This window comes from Chrysochloris asiatica, unplaced genomic scaffold (assembly GCF_000296735.1).
Source record: "Chrysochloris asiatica unplaced genomic scaffold, ChrAsi1.0 scaffold00161, whole genome shotgun sequence".
In the NCBI taxonomy this organism is placed as follows: domain Eukaryota; kingdom Metazoa; phylum Chordata; class Mammalia; order Afrosoricida; family Chrysochloridae; genus Chrysochloris; species Chrysochloris asiatica.
In genome coordinates, this window is record NW_006408679.1 from 3,537,836 (window position 1) to 3,558,388 (window position 20,553).

Here is a 20,553-nt window from a genome sequence, read left to right on the forward strand (position 1 = left end):
TGGCTCTGACCTCAACCAAGCTCAGGACTTCTCTCCACCATTTCAAGCTCTTTTGGTCTTGAAAGGTGCACCCAGGAAGGCCAGGGGCTCAGGCCCTAGACTCAGTAGAATGCCCATTAGGACCGGTGGGTTATTTTTCTGGTACCGGCAATAGTGAGGGGTATAACTCACAGTCCTCCCACTTCACCTGCTTCCCCGAGGCCTGCACGTTTTCCAGGTCTTCTCCTCTGGCACCAGCTTCCAGATCCTAGCTGGAATGAGTTTCCCAGTGGTTTTCAGCCCAGATCATGTGTTGGAATTTTGACCCTCAGAACCATTATCCCTAGTGACTGTAGAGGGTCATAGGGAGAAATGTAACCAGTGGAGACCTTCTCCCTTCTGAATACCCAAATGTTCTCCACTCTGTACACACACCCCATGGTAGCCAGAGCCTGCAACAGTCCAGGGTCTGAGATGGGGGCCTTGTACTCTGGCACAGATGGCCTCTTGAAGTTAGATGTTCCCAGGAGTCAGCTGTGGGGAGCAGGAAGGGAATGGGACTGTGCTGGCTGCAGCAGGCTCTAGTCAGCTGTGCATACATACACCTTCGCATCCCGCGATGGCATCCTTGTGTCTGGGTTTTTGTACGGTGTTGCCAGCTCGAGCTGGGTCAGGCAGGGACAATGAAGATCACTAATAAATTAGTGCCCATTTGGGCAGAATGCTCAGACACAGCCTCTTCCTGCCTTTTTGGGGCAGAGGGGTTGGGGTTCAGCCCTCATTGTCATCTGTCTGTACTCCTCAATGGAGGGGGACAGCTTGGACTGGCATGGGGCTGGATTCCACCCCAGGGGAAAAGAGGAGGCAGAGAACGTGTCTGAGCTGGGTACAGAGCTGTACCTGGCTCTTGAGCAGTGAGTGCCCCCTGCAGGAAACCCAGAACCCTTTGCCTTTCGTCCTGTAGGATCTAGGATTTGGAGATGTGTCTGAGACACTTCCTCCCTCCAGGTGGCGCTAGACGCCCAAGTCTGTGTTTTAGAGGTGGACCCGTGCTTCCCCAGGCTTCTGGAGCCTCAGGGCCACGGGGCTCTACTCTCCTCCTCTACCACTCACCTGGCTGTGCCAGGGTTTAGGGGATGAGGCCCCAAATGGGAGGCCCTTCTATTCTAATAGCTGTATCTCCTCTTAACTCTCCCTACTGACTTGTCCTTGGCACTCCCTGGGATTCACTGCTCCTGCCCACAAGTTGGACCACACACTGGGAGTAGGTGGAGGGCTCAGCCTTTTACACCAGAGGTCCTAGCAGCAGTGTGACCTCAGTTACAGCCCAGCAGGTCTTCTGTTACCCGGGAGGGGCGGGGGGGGGCCTTCCCAATGCAGGCTGCAGACCTGCCAGCCCCTCGCAAGTCACTCCAATGTAAACTTATTTTACGTTTATTATTTATTATCAAAGCCACATTCTCACCACGTGGGGGAGAATAGTAAGGGGGTAAGCATGAGGGCCCAGCATGAGCAGGGGAAGGACACAAACTCATCCCTTAGGAAAGGGGCATTAAGGAACCTTCTCTTCCCTGCCCACTTCACTCCTAGAGAACAGGGAGGGAGGCTGGGGCTGCTTCAAAAGGAGCTAGTGTTTGGATTTTGGGGGCTTCCTATAAAAGGGAAAGGTAGCAGCAAGGGTTCAGGGGTGACTGTGTGTCCCCCAGGATTCACTGCCGCTCCACCAGCCCCACAAACTTGCGGATGTCCTGGGCAAGCAGTTCTGGTTCCTCAAAGGCAGCAAAGTGGCCTCCACGGGGCATGTAGGAATAGGAGAGCAGTTTGGGGAACTTGGATCTCACCACCTTTTCCGGGGCGTGCAGTAACTCGCAAGGGAAGGCAGCAAAGCCCGTTGGCACATGGACCTTCATCCTTGGGGGGGAAGGCAAGAGATCCTGCTGAGGGCAAGATTAGTCCCACCCTCCCTTTCCCAGAGCAAGAGGGGCCAGAGGCCTCTGAAAGAGAGTGAGCTCCCCAACCCAAACCGGCTTTTAAAGCCTAAAGAAAAGATTAGATGCAGGCTTTAATTGCTTCTCCCACCCCACCCCATTAATTCCAACACAGTTAGGGCCCTGGAGGAGCCCTGGTGGCTAGTGGGTTGAGCAGTGTGCTGCTAACCACAGGTGGGTGGTTCGATCCCATTGCTGTTCCTGGAGACTGTTTCTCCCATGACTCATAGTCTGCTTTAAGGAGCAGTTCCTCCATGTCCTATAGTGTCGCTGTGATTCAGAATCAACTCCACTGAAGTGGGTTTGTTTGAAGGACCCTCCTTTTTTCTGGGAAGAGGGACAGAGAATTCAGCTGAAAGTAAGGGTGGGCCAGCCTCCAGCTCCACACCTCTGTGCCCCCTTCCCTTTACTGTCTCCTAGATTTCCTTGAGATTTGGAAGATAGTTGGCCTAACAGGGCACTGGAGACATCCCAGGCCATCAGTGCCCCCTTAGGTTAGCATCCTGACCATAGAGGAACCCTAAGGACATCTGGGGTCAGGTACCCTCGAGGAGCCAATTGGAAAGGCCCAAGGATTTCTACAAACACCCTGACTTCTTTAAATAGTGTTCTCAGTGTACACCCAGGCAGGAGCTGGGTCAGGCTGTACTTTCCTCCCCCACCAAATGCTTCTCTTTGAGGTCTAGACTGGTTTCCCCTGCTCCCTGCCTTGCAGGTTCCACCCTCACTCCACCCGCTCCAGGCTCCAACTGTGCTCACTGTTCATGCTTGTGGACGTTTATGCCCTGCCCCAAGTTCTCCTTGTAGAAGCGCTGGGAGGAGACGATGGTCCCAGTTGTCCAGTAGAGCATGATGTTGGTCAGCAGGTCATCCAGGGAGAACTTCCTGGGAAGCAGAAAAGGAAGCCCCACTCAGTACCAGTTACAACTGTGGGACCTATGGGAGCTCCAACACAGACACTATGCTCATGGGGTTTTATCTTCCAGACAATGCTGCCAAACGGATGCTATCCTTCCCATATCATGCAGGTTCAGAACCTACCCCAGGTCTCTAAGCTACTGTAATGCAGAGTGCTTAGAACCTGAGAGGCAGGCATTGTTCTAAGCTCTTTACACAGATCAATTCATTTATTCTTCTCAGAAACCTATTGGACATAGGCACTATTATTACCTCCATTTAACTGATAAGCAGAGAATCCAGAATTCGTATCTAGGCACTTTGGGCCCAGGACTCATGCTTAGTAACAATGTCACCCCTATCTACTCCCATGACTGTCCTCATAATAGGTCTCTCCAACCCTGCCCTCCACAAAGGCCTGTTTGCAGATTTTTCTAGGGCAATGAATCTCTACTCTCTGAACCCTATGGGATTTGGGGCATTTAATGGAGGCTGCCTGGACTCTGGATTCCTGGGAGCAGTAATGAGGCCTGGCTTCTCTCTTCCTCAGGACCCAGCATTGCTAGACGCAAAGGACAGAAAGGCCCAAACATCTAGGGACCCGTGTCTGGCCTCAGTCCAGTCACTATGGAACACTGGGACTTTGTGTCTCAGTTTCTCTTCTCGCAAAAACAGGGTTAAAGTACTTGGCAAGAATGTATAAAATTCTAAAGTAAAAGCACTATACAAAATTCATGTCCATTAACAGCCTGTTTGAGGAGCACAGTGGCTCCATACAATAAGCACCAGACTGCAAACCACAAGGTCTGCTGTTCAAGCCTGCCAGCTGCTTGAGAGAAAGATGAGACTTTCTGCTTGTGCAAAGATTTAAAACGTTGGAAACCCTACACACAGTTGCTATGAGTTGGAACAGACTCCACAGCACTTAATAATAACAGCCAGTTCTGCTGGCATCCTTGAAATTTACCTCTTTTAAGCAAGTTGTGAAGTACCGTTGAGTCGATTCCGACCCATAGCACCCCATAGGGTTTCCAAGGAAGGAGCAGCTGGCGAGCTTGAACCACCGACCTTGCAGTTCAAACAGCTTTTTAAGCAAGTACTGTAGTATTCACTTGCTAAGAAGTACCTTTTGAGCACCAACTGTGTGCCAGGCCCTTAAGCTAAGTATTGCGAATCCAAAAATGAGTCTGGCTGGAGCATGTGACCCAGCAGGGAGACCAAGAATAAGCCACTGGTTGTACTGACTGGCTGGGGGAAAGGCAAGGACAGAGACAAGGACAAATTCTGGACAAAGGGAAAAGTCAGGAGAGTCTTCTTGGAGGAGGTGACCTGTACTTGTGGCCATGATGCCAGCCCCAGAGGGTTCAGAAAGGAGAGATCCAGACTCTAGAAGGGCACTCACTGCCCTGGGGACTCCTGGACCCCAGGAGATGGCTGCTTAGTGAACAGAGCATGGGCAACACAAGTCCTACACCCTATTCCTGACAGCCCGCTGTGGGGCTTGGAAAAGCAGTTCTCTCTGTGCCTCAGCTTCTGCAGCCATAAGGCTCAGTGGGGCTAGGGATGGGGAGTCAATCAAAAAATGGAACTTGTTAACATCCCCCATCCCACCTCCCCAGCCAGATAAAGCAACCAGAGTTGAGATAACAGGAGATAAACAGGTAAAGAAAGTGACTGCTGGCAAGGGGTCTGATGGCAGGGGCACGTGAGGGTCTCACCTTTCCAAGCCTCCATCTTCCAGGTTTCGGAAATCCGAATTGGTCCAGGTGGAAAACTTCTCCAAAATATAGGCAGCCAGCCCCACAGGGGAGTCATTCAGAGCACAGCCTGGGTGGAAAGGAACACAGGAAGGACTCAAGCTTAGGAGCCAGGAGGTCTACTCAGGACTGAGTGGGGGGCACTGGCCCCTACATAGTGGGTCATGGACAGGAAGCCAGGTTTGATTTGCCCTAAGTCTTGGGGTGTTCATCAACTTCACTTCCTTCACCCTCAGCCTTGACACCCTCATCTAATACAGAGGGCTCATAGCATCCCACCACTTCATGGGAGTCACATCACACAGGCAACCTCCTTCACACCGGAGGCTCTATATCTCTGGGTTGTGTGAGGCCCAAATAAATACTTAGGAATGTTATTTTTGAAAAGGGTTTTGGGGTTTTTTGGGGTCTATTTGCTATAATTGTCAGCAACTGAGAACCTAAAAGTCCAAAAGTAGGGTATCAGTTAAAAATAAGTACTGATACTGACCAGTGATTAGCAGAGGTGACCGGGAGGGAAGTAGAAAGGGGAACTCACTGCTTAGGGGACACTGAGCTTCTGTTAAGGGGGATGGAAATTTTTGGAAACAGGTAGTGGTAATGGTTGAGTTTCATGGGGAATATAATTAATGACACTATTCTTGTTGTGAAGTGCCATCGCATCAATTCCGACCCTGTATAGGGTTTCCAAAGAGCAGCTGGTGAGCTTGAACCACCGACTTTGTAGTTCAAACAACTTTGCAGTACCCACAGTACCACACTAGGGCTTGACACCGAACTACACAGGTGAAAATGTTAAGATGGAAGCTGTTTTGTTAAATATGTTTACAGTAAACAAACAAATATATCCATAAGCTAAAATAGCACGCAGTCACTAAAAATGTCTGGGGAACAACATAGGTAAATCTCACAAACATAATATTAAGCAAAAGACGCTACACTCAAAAGAATGGATACTCTAATTCCATTACATGAATATACAAATAAATAAAAACAACCTATCTGTTAAAAATTGGGAGAATGGTTCATCTAGTGAGGGAAGTGTGCCTGGGAGAGAGCACCGGAGGGCTTCTGGGATTGTTTGGGTCATGTTTCCATTTATGAAAATTCACCAGCCAAAATGTTCTTTTGAAGTTCAGGAAGAGAGATGGCTGGGAAGGGAGGGAGGTTAGAGGTGACTGTCTTTTCAGTTTTGTAATACTTGTTTTTGCATTTTTCAATCTTTTTACAATTAATATGGATTACTTTCATAATAGGAAAAAATGCTTTTTCAGTAGTTTTATACAGTACAATTATTATTACAGGTTGCATCATATATGTGAACCTAAGACTGTCTTGACAATTGTAAAAAGTTTTGAAGTGGGCAAAAGGATTTCTCTCAGTGGATTCTGAGTTTCCTAATGGACCCCCTTTGGGGTTATCTGGTTCTACTGGAGCCCCATCATCTTCCCTTGTCATTCAGCTGTTGGACGCCTCATAAATTACAGAAAACCTACAGTAATGCAGAGGATTCTGGTTCATAGAGAAGCAGATGAAATTTGTGCAGTAGAGATATAATTGAGTCTGATGACCCTGTGGATTTTGACCAGCTTTGGATCTATTAACAAATTGACTTCAGTGTTCCTAATTGCTTTTGAACCAGTTTTTAATTTTATAAGTTCATTTAATTAATTAGCTAAATAAAATCTGTAAGCTTACTCATTTTGTCGTTGTATGAGAGCCAGGGTTTACCTTTTACAAAAGAATCATGCTTTAACAGAACCCTGGTGACAGAAATGGTTTCTGAGTCCTCCCTTTTGTCACAACTTCCTCCCAGGGGCCAAGAGGCACCTCCCCCCCCCCTTTTTTTTTTCTGCTGAGGATCCACCCCACAGTCTCAGAACTGCCCAGGCCCCAGGCTGTTTCCTCTCCCCATCCCTCTGTTTCCTAACAAAGGACTCAGGTTCAAAGATTGGGGTGGCCAGGGATCAAAGCCGCCATGAATACTTAATCAGCTAAATAGTTGGCTTTGGAGTGGGAATTTGATGACCATTGTAAATTTGCTTCTATGAAAAAATACAGTTCAAGGGTCCAAAGGACTTGGAGTTCCCTCCAAAATGTTTCCAACCCTGGGAGCAGTGTGCAGGTGGACAATGGGGCTCCCCAGTCGTGTTCCTTATTGAATGGAATGGACACAGAGCAATTTATGTCTGTGTTCCAGGAAGGGCCAGTTGCAGCCACCTTGTGAATACTCACCCACAGTGTCCGGCTTTGTGGACTGGATGTGCATGTAGCCGCTCTCCCTCACTATGCTGTTTAAGACCTTCTCCTTGAAGGGGAACAAACGCTCTATGTCTGTCTCAGTGCAGCCCAAAAATCCCTGGAAACGTCGTCCCAGCATAAGAGTCAGGAAGAAGGAATTTTTCATAACGAAGGCCATGTTTAAATGCAGGCCTTTCACGTGGCTGAGGGCAGAGAGAGTACAGCAAGGTCAGGGATGAAAACAGACCACAAGGAACGGGCCACAAACTGAGGAGCACTGTGCCTGTCCACTTCCTCCCCTGTCCCTTTGGAACAGCCACAGGAGATTGTAGGAGGGAGTTTGGAAAGATACAGAACTTCTAGAACATTCTTGTCAGGATTCTTCTAGTGCTTGACCTTTCAGAAAGGCCCAAATCCTCACTTGCCTTCTCCTCAGCCTGGGTCGCTGACACAGTCACTAGTCCTGTGTTGTATTACGTGGAGGAAGGACCCAGGTCAAAGTGGCCCAGATACAGCTGAAAGACAGAGGGCCACCTCTCCCTTGGACCCACAGCATCCCTGCCTGGGTAAGGGAGGGTCCATGGTTCAGACACAGTGTCCACTGGACAGCACTGCACAAAGGACCACCTCTTAGAAGCACATCCCGGCCCCCCACCACCACCACCATACCTGACAGTGAGTCTCACCTGGGCACCATCTGGGCTATGTTGGTGCAGATCAGGGAGCCCCAGTCTCCACCTTGAACATAGAACTCCTGAAAGTCCAGTCGCAGCATCAGCTTATAAAAGATCCTGGCAGTGGCCACGGAATTTAAGCCTGGTTGTCAGGGGTAAAGAGAACAGAGTCACAGGGAGGTCACTCCTTGTGGTCTCCAAGTGCCCTGTTAAAGTTCTCAGGCCTGCAAAGGCTAGAAGGAATCCTGGGGTCCAAAGGGTAGGGCTCAGATGAGAGAAGCCATGAGAACACCGGAATCAAGGTCCCCAAGCCAGCACCACACAATGACAGGTGCTCTGCCTGGTCCCTCCCTTCAGCTTTGTGTAATGAAATGCCTCGTTTCCTCTGCACTTCAATTCAAGAGCTACCCCCACACCCGGCATCCTCAGTCCCAGCTGATGCCCTGCCTCAGCCTCTTTCCCAAAGAAGTATCTGATGGGAGAATCTTCCCTACATTGAGTGAGGGCTGAGTGGGCACTCAGACTCCAGAAGCCCTTACCCTTCTTTGAAGATGCCTCTGAGAAGCCATAGCCTGGAATGGAAGGGCAGATGACTTCAAATACATGCTCGTCACTCAGGCCGTGGCTCTTGGGGTCGGTCAAGAGAGGGATGATTTTATAAAACTCATAGAAGGTTCCGGGCCAGCCATGAACCAACATCAAGGGTTTCGGGATACGGCCTGCAGGCATCTTTGGAGGCTTCACGTGGATGAAGTGGATGTCCAAGCCTGAGGGACAGAGCACAATCAGGGTGATATGGCACACCCCCCAACCCGGTGTCAATCGTGGAGACAACAGCCAACACTTGTATCATGCTGCCATCCACAAGGGAGGTACTGCTCTCCTGTTTCAGAGGCACTAACAGGAGGAAAGTTTCCTGTAGCAAGTCTGACAAGGAATATAAACCAAGCCCGTTAAGTCAATTCCAACTTGAGGCAATTCCGTGTGTTAGAGTAAAACTGAACTCCTTCAGGTTTGCAGAAGCAGATCATCAGTCTTTCTTCTGCACCCTAGGCAGGTGGGTCTGAACAGCCACCTTTTCAGCCAGTGATGTTGCTGTTGGTGTTAAGTGCCACTGCGTCGATTCCGACCCATAGCGACCCTGTATAGGGTTTCCAGGAAGTGGCTGGTGAGCTTGAACCACCGACCTTGTAGCTCAAACCGACTTTGCAATCCAGCGTATTAACCCACAGCGCCAGCAAACCCGTTTGTAACCCCCAGGGGCCACTGACAATCAACAAACTTACTTCTTAAAAGTACTCATAAACCAATCAACTACATGACCACTCATTAGAAAAGCAGGCAAGTAAGCAATTCATTAGAAAAAGAAAATGGCCAATGAAAACTAGTATGCAGACCAATTAATATTCTAAGAACTGCAGATTAAAACAAGATCTTATTGTTTTTCCCACCCATTACACTGACAATAATAACAACAGAAAGGTACTACCCAGTGTTGTCAGGTCTTTGGGGAAATGGATACTTGTATGTAAATGATGAAAGTACAAATCAGAAGTAAACAAGTTTAAACATGGTTCATGTCAATAAAGAACAGGCCTCTGAGTCCCATTCCATCAACTCGACGCCCCAGTAGCTCTATTTCTACAGATGCTGATACCCCTTCCTACACCTGAGAATATCACCTGCCTGTCTCTGAAGTCCACACTTCCCTCAAACCCCACACAACATCAGTCTGCTCTGCTCAGAGAGGTGGGGCTGACTGGCATGGCTCTTCCTTCCTAGAAGAAGCAGTACATTCAGCTTTGGTTTTTCCAGCTCAGAGACTGAGTGGACTCCCATCATCCTTTAACAGTATCTTTTTGGCAAACAATTTGGCAATAACTATACAAATCGGGCTGCTAAACCTCAAGGTCGGAAATTCGCAACTACCAGCTCTTCCGCGGGAGAAAGATGAGGCTTTTTGCTCCTGTAAAGATTTACAGCCTCGGAAACCCTGTGAAGGGTCACTGTGAGTCAGAACCGACTCTATGGTACTTAACAATAACAACAACATATCAATATCCTTAAAATGTGTATTTATGTACAAGGGGGCTTCAAAAATCTGTGGAAACATCCCATTATCTTTTATTTCCATTTTCCCACAAATTTTTTGAAGACCCTTGCATGTGCCCTTTAAGAAATCATAGTGGCACAATGGTTAAGCGCTTGGCTGCCAAGCTAAAAGCCAGAGGTTCTAATGCACCAACAACATCATTGGAGAAAAGACCCAGTGATCTGCTCCCATAAAAATCTCAGTCTAGGAAACCCCTCAGAGTTCTACTGTGTCTTACAGGATCACTGAGAGCTGGAATCAACTTTACGGGACACGACAACATATGTCATTTATAATCAAAATTGATTTCTAGGATATGTGAAAAGCTGCATATTGTTTATAACCATGTTCTGTTCATTGTGTCTTCATACTCACTGTAGTTCTTACAAAGTAACTAGGGCAATCCTGTAAAAACATGTCAGATCACACCACTCCTCTGTTCCGAACCTTCCATGGCAACATCCTGCAAGGCCACCTTCACAGAAGAGCCCTGTACTTGGTTTAATGCTCTGCTGTCACCCTGTTAAAGTTCTTAATTTTTGAACCAGGCATCCTGAATTTTCATTTCCATTGGTTCCATAGACATACGTAGCTGATCCTGGCCCCCATCTCCCTCGAATAGAAGTCGAAGTCCTCACTCTCAAAGCCCTCCAGGACCTGGCTCCCAACTACCCCTCAAGGCTCAGTTCCTCCTACCTCCCAGCCTCGATCACTCTTCCAGGACACCACAGGCACACTCATGCTTCAGGGCCTTTGCACCTGCTATTTCCTCCAGGTGAACAGCTTTCCCACAGAGAGCAGAACTTCCTCGGGTCTCTGCACAGGAGGCACCTTGGTAAGGCTTTCCCTGTTCGTGCTCCCTCCTTTCAGGCTCCCTTACTTCCTCCCCTGCTTCATGCTTCTCTGTAACATTTATCACTACCTGGCATACAGCATAGCAGCCCTGCTGGTGCTGTGAGTTAGGCATTGGGCTGCTAACCACAAGGTCAGCAGTTCGAAACTACTAGCTACTCCTCAGGAGACTGACAGTGCTGTTTCCATAAAGATTTACAGTCTTGGAAACCCTATTTCTGCTGCTGTTCTTAAGTGTCATTAAGTTGGCTCCACCCATAGCGACCCTATATAAAATGAGGTCATAATGAGTCAGAATTGACTTGATGGCAATGGTTTTGGGTTTGGGAGTACCATATAGCATATCAACTCGTGTAATTATTTACCAGCTATTTCCCCATTTAGAATGTGAGCCCATGATGGCAGGGCCAGGCCTGTTTGATACCTCAGCATTCCCAGAGCCCAGAACAGTTCTGCTTCACACAGGGCTCCATGAACACCACTTTAATAATTTTAAAAAATTGGGAAGAACTCTATATATGCAGCAATAGCTAATTAAACAGACTGTGGTCTAATGGTGGTGGTGGTGGCTATGTGCTGTGGAGTCACTTCCAACTCATAGTGACCCTGTACAGGGTTTCTGAGGCTGTAAATCTTTATGGGAGCAGAAAGCCTCATCTTTCTCCCGCGGAACCGCTGGTAGTTTCGAACTGCTGACCCTGAGGTTAGCAAACCAATTCGTAACCACTATACTACCAGAGCTCCTTTATGGTCTAATAGTACAATAAAATATAGTCCTGGCGTAGCACTGTAGGATAAGCACTAGACTGTTAACGGAAAGGTCGGCAGTTCAAACCCACTAATCACTTCTCAGAAACCCTATGCAGGGCTGAGTTGGAATTGAGTTGAAGGCCCAATAACACCACCACAACAGAACATAATACAGTTACTTAAGACAACAACATAGATTAGATGTAAAGTTATTTAACATAGAAAACAGCACACTACACATTGCTAAGGGATAAAAGCAAGTTACTTAGCTATAATACATTGTATGGTTCATGTGTTTTATAAACAGTCACATATCTATATATAGTATATGTGAATTGTACATTTCTGGTAAACTCTGAAAACATAAGACGGTTTTCTCTGAGCAGTAGAATCTCAACTGTTTTCATTTTCTTCTGTGTGTTATATGTATTTACTAGTTTTTCTACAATGAACACATATTAAAAGCTTAACTTTTTTTTTTTTTTTTTAAAGAGTGCAGGAAATTTGGAATCACTGTCCCAGCTAAGGAAGTGGATTCGAGTCTCCTCCAATGTCTCTTTGAGACTCTATGTCTCTACAGAGTGCAGCCCCGTGCTAAACAGTATCCCCCTACCCCCCAAGCCCACCTCACCCCCCTCCCCCATGACAGGGCAAACACAGTCAGGGTGGCTGACATAACTGGAGTTGGCAATGTGGTCTACGTAATGCTTCTGTGATGTCGCATTGTCAATTCATTGTACAAAGAATATGTGTTTGCTTTAGAGAACTCAGAAAAGAGATCCACCAAAGGGGAAAAAATATCTCCTGTAATTCTGCTGCCTGAAAAGAACATTGTGCTGCCCATCCGGTCTTTTTTAATAACCACCTTTATTGTATATTTTTAGATTTATAAAAAAGTTACAAAGCTAGTACACTGAGTTCCCAGAGTCTTACATCTAGCTTCTCCTACTCAACTGCCCTTGATAACAACAACTTCTCCTGGAAGGAGCCCTAGTGGTACAGTGGTTAAGCACCAGGCTGTTAACCAAAAGGTCAGAGGTTCTGATCCACCAGCTGCTCCCTGGGAGAAAGATGAGGCAGTCAGCTTCCATCAAGAATGCAGCCTTGGAAACCCTCTGGGCAAGTCCTATAAGGTTACTATAAGACGGAATGGACTCCACAGTAATGGGGGTAACTTCTTCTATTAGTAACATCTTACATCAGTATGGTACTCTGTTACAATTAATGAGCCAACAATGATACACTATCATTAACTATGTTGCCATTGTTGTTAAGTGTACAGTTGGTTCCAACACATAGAGATCCTGTATAGGGTTTCCACAGGAGCAGCTGGTGAGTTTGAACAGCCAACCTTGCAGTTCAAACCGACCTTGTGGTTCAGTGCTTATCTTACAGTGCCATACCAGGACCCCTCAATAATTATAGTCCATGTATATATTTCCATATAGCAAATCTGAATAAAGTATGGACTATAATGTAGGATCAGTGCTGGACTGTGAACTACAAGGTCAACAGTTCAAACCCACCAGTTGCTCCTCGGAAATTCAATACAGAGTTGTTATGAGGCGCAATGACACATAACAACAACAACATTATTAACTACAGTCCATACTTGTTTCAGGTTTCCTTATTTTTCCCTAATGCCCCTTTTCTGTTCTGGGACCCCATCCAGGATTCCACACTACATTTATTTGTCACAGTTCAGATTTAAATAAAAAACCAAAAACTTACAGAATAGAGTTTTCTTTTAATAAAAATAGAACCTTACATATATTCTATTTTAGAACCTTATTTTTTCTCACTTAACAATATCTCCTGAGTATCCTATGTTGCTAAATTTTCTTTTATTCAAAAGTTTATTTTAGTAGGTATCTTATATCCTTTGAAACACACTGCATGATGTGAGGTTATTTTTAATTCAAATTCTACATTATGATTTGAATTTGAAATTAGAAGTGTGCACACACACACACACACACACATGTCTAAGAATGCATGGACCATCCCTGAAAGCATCTACGAGAAAAACAGATGCTGTCTCTCGGGGGAAATATCTGGTGGTTGGAGCAGGAGGGAGAGGAGACTTCCTTTTCACTGTATACTTTGATTTCTATACCTTGTGCATTTATTATATATTAAAAAAAATAAAAAAATGAAACCCCACACCTCCTAATTTACCCTGCTTGCCCCTCTTTCCATTTGAGAAGGAAATGTTCTCTCCCATGTTTTACTCTAGGTTGGAGAAACCAGTAGCTGAAGTTGCTGCATCAGAAACTAGGACCTGAGTGGACTCAGGGAGAGCAGAGCTGGGCCTGGTTGGTGATAGGGTGAAAGTGTGAGAAAAGGGTTCCCTTCACAGCCAGAAGGCTGAACCCAGAGAAAAGTCATGGGCTGAAGTAAAATGAGACATGTTAGAAGTCTAGACACCCAAAATCTGACCCTGAATCTTCACCTCCATGCTGGATATACTGGGGCTGGAGCTACCCAGTGCCCTCTAAAGTCCCTTCAAGCTCTAAAATTCCCAGCGAAAGAGAGACAGAAATCCTGCAGTGGGACGCCCAGGGCATTGATTAAAATTAGAAACTCATCGTAGAATGAGCTAAGAAGTGGCAGGAATAGAGACGTCGATGGTGAGACCATTGGCACCCAGGATGAGCCCAAGCAGCCAGGACCACAGGTGTCAGAAGCAGGGCCAGAGAAGACTGTGAAAAAGTCAATCAATGAAAGAGGAGAATGGCAGCAAATAGAGAGAGGTCTTCTTGCACGGCCCCACAGTAAAGGCCCAACAAAGGAGATGTGTTGAAGGGTCACTGGGTCATGCTGAACCTGAGCCCAGCTGTTGTTGCAGAAGACTCTAGATAATCTTCTGAAGGAAGAAATGCTATTGGAATTATCTCATAAGGAATTTAGAAGATTTATACTTAAGTACTCTCAGCAGATTAAGAAAGATTACGCAAACCACAGGAAAAAAAATAATCAAAGAAAACAGGTAAATCTCTAAAAGAATTCGGGAAAGCAATACAAAAACAAACTGACAAAATAAAGGGAAAATTAAGTTATACAGTAAATAGAAATCCAGAAGATTAACACTAAAATTTCAGAAATAGATAATGCATTAAAGGGCAAAGGAGTCATTGTTACTGTTAAGTACCATGGAGTCAGTTCCGACTCATAGCTACCCTGTACAGGGTTTCCGAGGCTGTAAATCTTTATGGGAGCTGAACGCCTCTTCTTTCTCCTGAGGAACAGCTGGTAGTTTCAAACTGCCTACCTTCAGAGGGTTAGCAGCCCGATTTGTAACCACTGCATTAAAGGGCAAAGGAGTAGAACTGAATTAATGAAAGGCAGTGTAACAGTTAAGGATTTGTGTCAATTTGACTGGGCCAGGATTCCCAGTGGTTTGGCAGCTGAGATGTGGTTACCCCTTTGTGAGATCTAATACTTTGTATTTAACTCTATGATGATTGGCTATGAGCAGTCAATCAACTGAAAGGATTTTTCATTGGGGGTATGGCCTGCTTTCAAGCAAATATTACTCACTTTCTGTTGGGGCTGGATCTAGTATCTGGGTTGTTCTCCAATCTCTGGTTCTTTTGGACTTGAGCCAGTGGCCTGCTCTATTGGTTGCCTGCCTGTCTGCCTCTCGGATCTGCCTACCAATCTTGGTTCATCTGACACGGACTTGGGACTCTCCTACCTCTACAACTGTGAGTCATATTATACATACACACACACATACATATATGTTTCACCAGTTTTGGTTCTTAGAGAACCTAGCCTAAGGCAGATAGAATTAGCAAAATGGAAGGCAAATCTCTTAATATTAATCCATTAGTGAAACAACCAGAAAAAAAGAACCAAAATCAGAAATGAGGAAAGCCTAAGGGTTATGTGAGACACCATCAAGAGAAATAACTTACTTATGATTAGACTTCCAGAACAAGAAGAGACAAAAGAAAAATTAAAAAAGCACTGAGAAAATTGTTAAAGATTTGTTGGATGAAAACTACCCTAATATCACAAGAAAACTTCATTAACAAAATTAACTCAACACAGAAAAATATATGGAACAAAGAAATCATCGATACCACAGTACACCACAACAAACAACAAAGAGCAAAATGACACTAGTGAATTCATTTGTTGTTATTGTTGTTGTTAAGTGTCATCGAGTTGGTTCCGACCCATAGCGACCCTGTACAGGGTTTCCGAGGGTGTAAATCTTTACGGGAGTAGAAAGCCTCATCTTTCTCCCGTGGAGCGGCTGGTAATTTCGAACCGCTGACCTTAAGGTTCGCAGCCCGATTCGTAACCACTACGCATAGCTAATGATAATTACAGTGAATGTAAAGAGATTAAATGTACCAGTCAAGAGACAGAGTAACAAAATGGGTAAGAAAACATAACTCATCAATATGGTGCCTACAAAAAACAACCTTAGATAGGGACACAACAAAATAAGCTAAAAGTCAAAAGATGGAAAAACATATCAAGCAAATGGGAACCAATAAAAGAACAAGAGAAATATCAATTCCTGATAAAACAGACTGTAAGGCAAAAACTAGCAAAAAGACAAGAAAGGATATTAATTATATAATGATAAAAGGGTCAATCCAACGAAAGGATATAACCATAATAAATATCTATGCACCCAATGAAAGAGACTCAAAATACATAAATCAAAATTCAACAAAATTGAAAAAACAAAGAAACTACAATAATAGTGTTGTTGTTGTTAAAGTGCCGTTCAGTCGGTTCTGACCCATAGCAACCCTGAGGAAACTTAACAACAATGTAAGGATGGATTAATATTAGAAAAACAATCAAAATAACCCACCTCATAAATAAAACAAAGGAAAAGAACCACATAATCGTTATCAATTGATGCAGAAAAGGCACTACTTGACAAAATCCAACAACTCATTCTTGATTCAAAAAAAACAAAAAAAAAAACAAACACTCAGCAAATTGGAATAGAAGGGAAATTAATAAACATAATTAAAGGCGTGTAAAAAACCCAGTTGGCCAACATTATTCTCAACAGAGAGACTGAAAACATTCCTTTTGTAAACAAAACCAGGCAAGGATGCCCTTTATCACCACTCCACTTCAGTACTGTATTGGAAGTCTTAGTCTCCACAGAGATGAGAAGGCGGGTAGAATGAAAACAGGAAGCACAGGCCTCTCACTTCTGGATCTCAAGACCTACTACAAAGTCATGGTGATCAGAACAGCCTGGTAACTGGTACAATGAAGCACACATGAAACAGACAACTGGACAAATGACAAATGGAACAAAATTGAGAACACAGAAGCAAATCCATCCAAGGACAACTCATCTTTGACATTCATTAGATGGGGAAGAAAAAGTCTAACAAATGGTTCTGGCAAAACTGGATATCCATTTGCAGAAAAATAAAACAGATTATGTATCTCTTACCATATATAAAAACAAACTCAAGACAACTAAATGTAAAGCCTAGTACTATAAAACCATCAAAGGAAATATAAGGGCAAATGTAGGGGCCCTAATATATGACACAGATAGATACACTACCAAATATATCTAATGTACAAACATAAGACAAACTAGATAACTGGGACCTCCTAAAATTAAACATTTATATGTACCAAAATATTTCACAAAAGAATAAAAAGAGGATCTACAAATTAGGAAAAAATGTTTGGCAAGGACATATCAGATCAAGTCTTAAAAATGAATATAAAAATTGAAGACATCAACACAGCAATAAAAAACAACAAAAAAAATTCATTTAAAAATGGGCAGAGAACATGAATAGACACTTCACCAAAGAAGAGATTCAGGTGATCAGCAAACACATGAAGAAATGCTTGCAAATCATTAGCCATTAGAGAGATACGAACAAATCAAAACAGCAATAAGATATCATCTCACACCAGTATTAGTAGGAAAGTTTGTTTTTTTTAAAAAAAAAAACAAAAAACAAAAAAAAACAGAAAAGAGCAAATGCTAGAACCCTCATACCCTGCTGGTGGGATTGTAAAATAGTACAGTCACTGTGAAAAATGGTATGGTGAAGTTCATTTAAAAACTGGAAATAGAAATAGCATGTGATCCAGCAATTCCACACCTAGGTGTATATCAGAGAAGTAAGAAGTAAGACATGAATATATGAGGATATGTTAACTAGTCGTGCTATTAGGGTTACAGCTTATACCTGCACAGGTTTATTCCAAACAACATGTTTCTGCAAACAGTGGATGGCTGCATACAAGCTCTCTCAGTAACACACTTGTCTTCGTCTTGTTAGGATGCTTTCAAAAATAAGGTCCAACTTGACCAGTTAAATTCAAGGCAGTGGTTAATTCAGAAGTTTATGATGATTGTTTTTTTGGATGCCAAATGGATCATCTTAATAGGCATTCTCAGTGTACATAAGATGATCATGGTGCAAATTATGAGAAGTTTTATGAAAACTGCACTGATGAGAAAAAGGCCAGGCAAGTTTCACTGAGCAATTTAAAAAAAAAAAATTTTGTGAATTGAGTGAAGGTTTATGGAACAGACCCATAGTGACCCTGTATAGGGTTTCCAAGGAGTGGATGGTGTACTTGAACTACCAACACTGCAGTTCAAACCAACTTTCCATTCCAGTGCATTAACCCACAGCGCCACACGAGGGCTCCAGAACTTTAGGACTACTACTGTAGTAGTAGTCTCGACATTGTTTGAGATGGGGATAAGATTCTTATTCAATGTTGAGTAATCATTATCATGACTAATTGTGAAAGAAACATTCTTTGAAGGTTATCAGGAGTGGGAAGGAAGGGTAGACACATATTAACATGGGATAAGGGAAAGGGAATATATAATAATGAAGTCAAAGGAAGATACTAGGAGAAGCACAAGAGTTAAAGGGCACAAAGGTAAATACGATGGTGTGTCCAATCCTAACGGACACTGCTGTTGCTGCTGCTAGGTGCTATTGAGTCACTTTCGACTCGTAACCGTATGAACAACAGAATGAAACACTGTCTAATACTATGCCACCCCCACAATTGTTATGTGGGAGCCCACTCTTGCAGCCACTGTGTCAATCCAACTCATTGGGCATCTTCCTCTTTTTCTCTGACCGTCTACTTTACCAAGCATGATGCCCTTTCCAGGAACTGGTCCCTCCTGATAGTGAGTCCAAAGTACGTGAGACTAAGTCTCGCCATCTGGGCTTCTAAAGAGCTTCTGACTGCACTTCTTCCAGGGCAGATTTGTTTGTTCTTTAGGAAGTCCATAGTACTTTCAGTGGAGTCCTGGTATGGCACTGCAGGTTAATGCGCTAGACTGCAAGGTTGGTTTGAACCGCAAGATCGGTGGTTCAAGTTTACCAGCAGCTCCTTGGAAACCCTATACAGGGTCACTATGAGTCAGAACCGACTCGATGGCACTTAACAACAACAGTACTTTAAATATTCTTCACCAACAACATAATTTAAATGCATTGATTCTTTTGCAGCAGATTTGCCTAATGCAGTAATTCATTTGTTTTCTTGACAGCTGCTTCAATAAGCATTGATTGTGACGTTAAGTAACATGAAATCTTTGACATCTTCAATATTTTCTTCATTTATCAGGATGTTATTTATTGAGCTAGTTGTGAGGATTTTCATTTTCTTTACCTTGAGGTGCAATCCATATTGAAGGCTATGGTCTTTGATCTTCACCAGTAAGTACTTCAAGTCCCCTTCATTTTTCATTTCCAGCAAGCAAGGTTGTCTCATCTGCATATTGAAAGGAGTTGATGAGTCTTTCTCCAATCCTGATGCCTTGTTCTTCGTATGATCCAGCTTCTCAGATTATCTGCTCAACATACAGATTGAAGAAGTATGATGAAAAGGATACAATTCTGATGTACACCTTTCCTGATTTTAAACCACTCAGCATCTCCTTGTTCTGTTCTAACAACTGCCTTTTGGTTTATTTACAGGTTCCTCATGAGCACAGTCAAGTGTTCTGGAATCAATACATTTACAATATCATTCCCTGCTTTCAGCCAAGATCCATTTGATGTCAGCAATGATATCCCTCATTCTACATCCTCCTCTGAATCTAGCTTGAATTTCAGGCAACTCTCTTTTGATCTACTGCTGCAAGCATTTGATTATCTTCAACAAAAATTTGCTTGCATGTAATATTTATGATATTGTTAGATGATTTCCACATTCCATAGGATCACCTTTCTTTGGAATGGGCACAAACAAGGATCTCTTCCAATCAGTTGTTCATGTAGCTGTCTTACAAATTTCTTGGCAAAGACATGTGAGCACCTCCAGGGCTGCATCAATTTGTCAAAACCATTTCAATTTGTAGTCTGTCAATTCCTGGAGCCTTTACTCCAAATGCCTTCAATTCTTCTTGAACTTCTTCCTTCAATACTACTGATTCTTGACTATATGTTACCTATTGATATAGTTTAACATCAACCAATTATTATTTTGTACAGTGACTGTGTACTCCTTTCATCTCCTTTTGATGTTTCCTGCATCACTCAATATTTTTCTCATAGAATACTTCAGCATTTTAAGTCAAGGCTTGCATTTTACCTTCATATCTTTAAGCTTGAAAAATGCTAAGCATATTCTTCTCTTTCAGTGTTCTAGCTCTAGGCCTTTACACATTTCATTATAAATACTTTACTTTGTCTTCTTAAGCTGCCCTTTAAAATGTTCTGGTCAGCTTTTCATCATTTCTTCCAGTTGCTATAGCTTATGTACACTCAAGAGCAAGTTTCAGAATCTTTTTTGACATCATTTTGGTATTTTCTTTCCTATCTTTTTAATGCTTTCTACATGTATGATGTTCTTGATGTCATCCCACAACTCCTCTGATCTCTAGTCATTAGTGTCTAGTCTTCTTGAGATGGTCTCTAAATTCAGGTGACAAATATGTAAGGTCATACTTTGGCTTTTCTGGACCTGTTTTAATTTTCTTCAATTTCAACCCAAACTTGCAAATGAGCAATTGATGGTCTGGTTCCATAGTTGGCTCCTAGCCTTATTTTGGCTGATGACATCTCTTTCCACAGATGTAGTCGACTTGATTCCTATGTGTTCCATCTGGTGAGGTCCACATGTCTAGCCGCCGTTTATGTTGTTGAAAAGAGTTGGACACCAAGGCCAGATGGCATAACATAGTCCACAAAGACAATGCTGTACCCTACTCAGAGAAGCAGTGATACCTGAAATGGAGGCAGAGATGATGACGTGGAGTGATGGAGCAGCTGGGGTCTTTAGATCCAGAGAGGGAGAGCGACTGTGTGCTGAAGACCTGGGGAGTATGGGGGGGG

The 20,553-nt window shown here is 43.8% G+C and overlaps 1 protein-coding gene across 1 annotated transcript in view; it reads right to left on the minus strand.

The window, feature by feature from the left end:
- Positions 1-1,688: 1,688 nt before the first annotated feature.
- Positions 1,689-20,553, minus strand: part of EPHX1 (epoxide hydrolase 1, microsomal (xenobiotic)) — a 24,998-nt gene continuing 6,133 nt past the window's right edge. Inside the window, exons 3-8 of the mRNA XM_006871135.1 lie at positions 8,076-8,303; positions 7,549-7,678; positions 6,857-7,065; positions 4,583-4,691; positions 2,727-2,852; positions 1,689-1,890 (exon numbers count right to left, since the gene is read on the minus strand). Of these exons, the coding sequence (XP_006871197.1) occupies positions 1,689-1,890; positions 2,727-2,852; positions 4,583-4,691; positions 6,857-7,065; positions 7,549-7,678; positions 8,076-8,303 (1,004 nt within the window). The remainder of the gene's footprint in view (positions 1,891-2,726; positions 2,853-4,582; positions 4,692-6,856; positions 7,066-7,548; positions 7,679-8,075; positions 8,304-20,553) is intronic.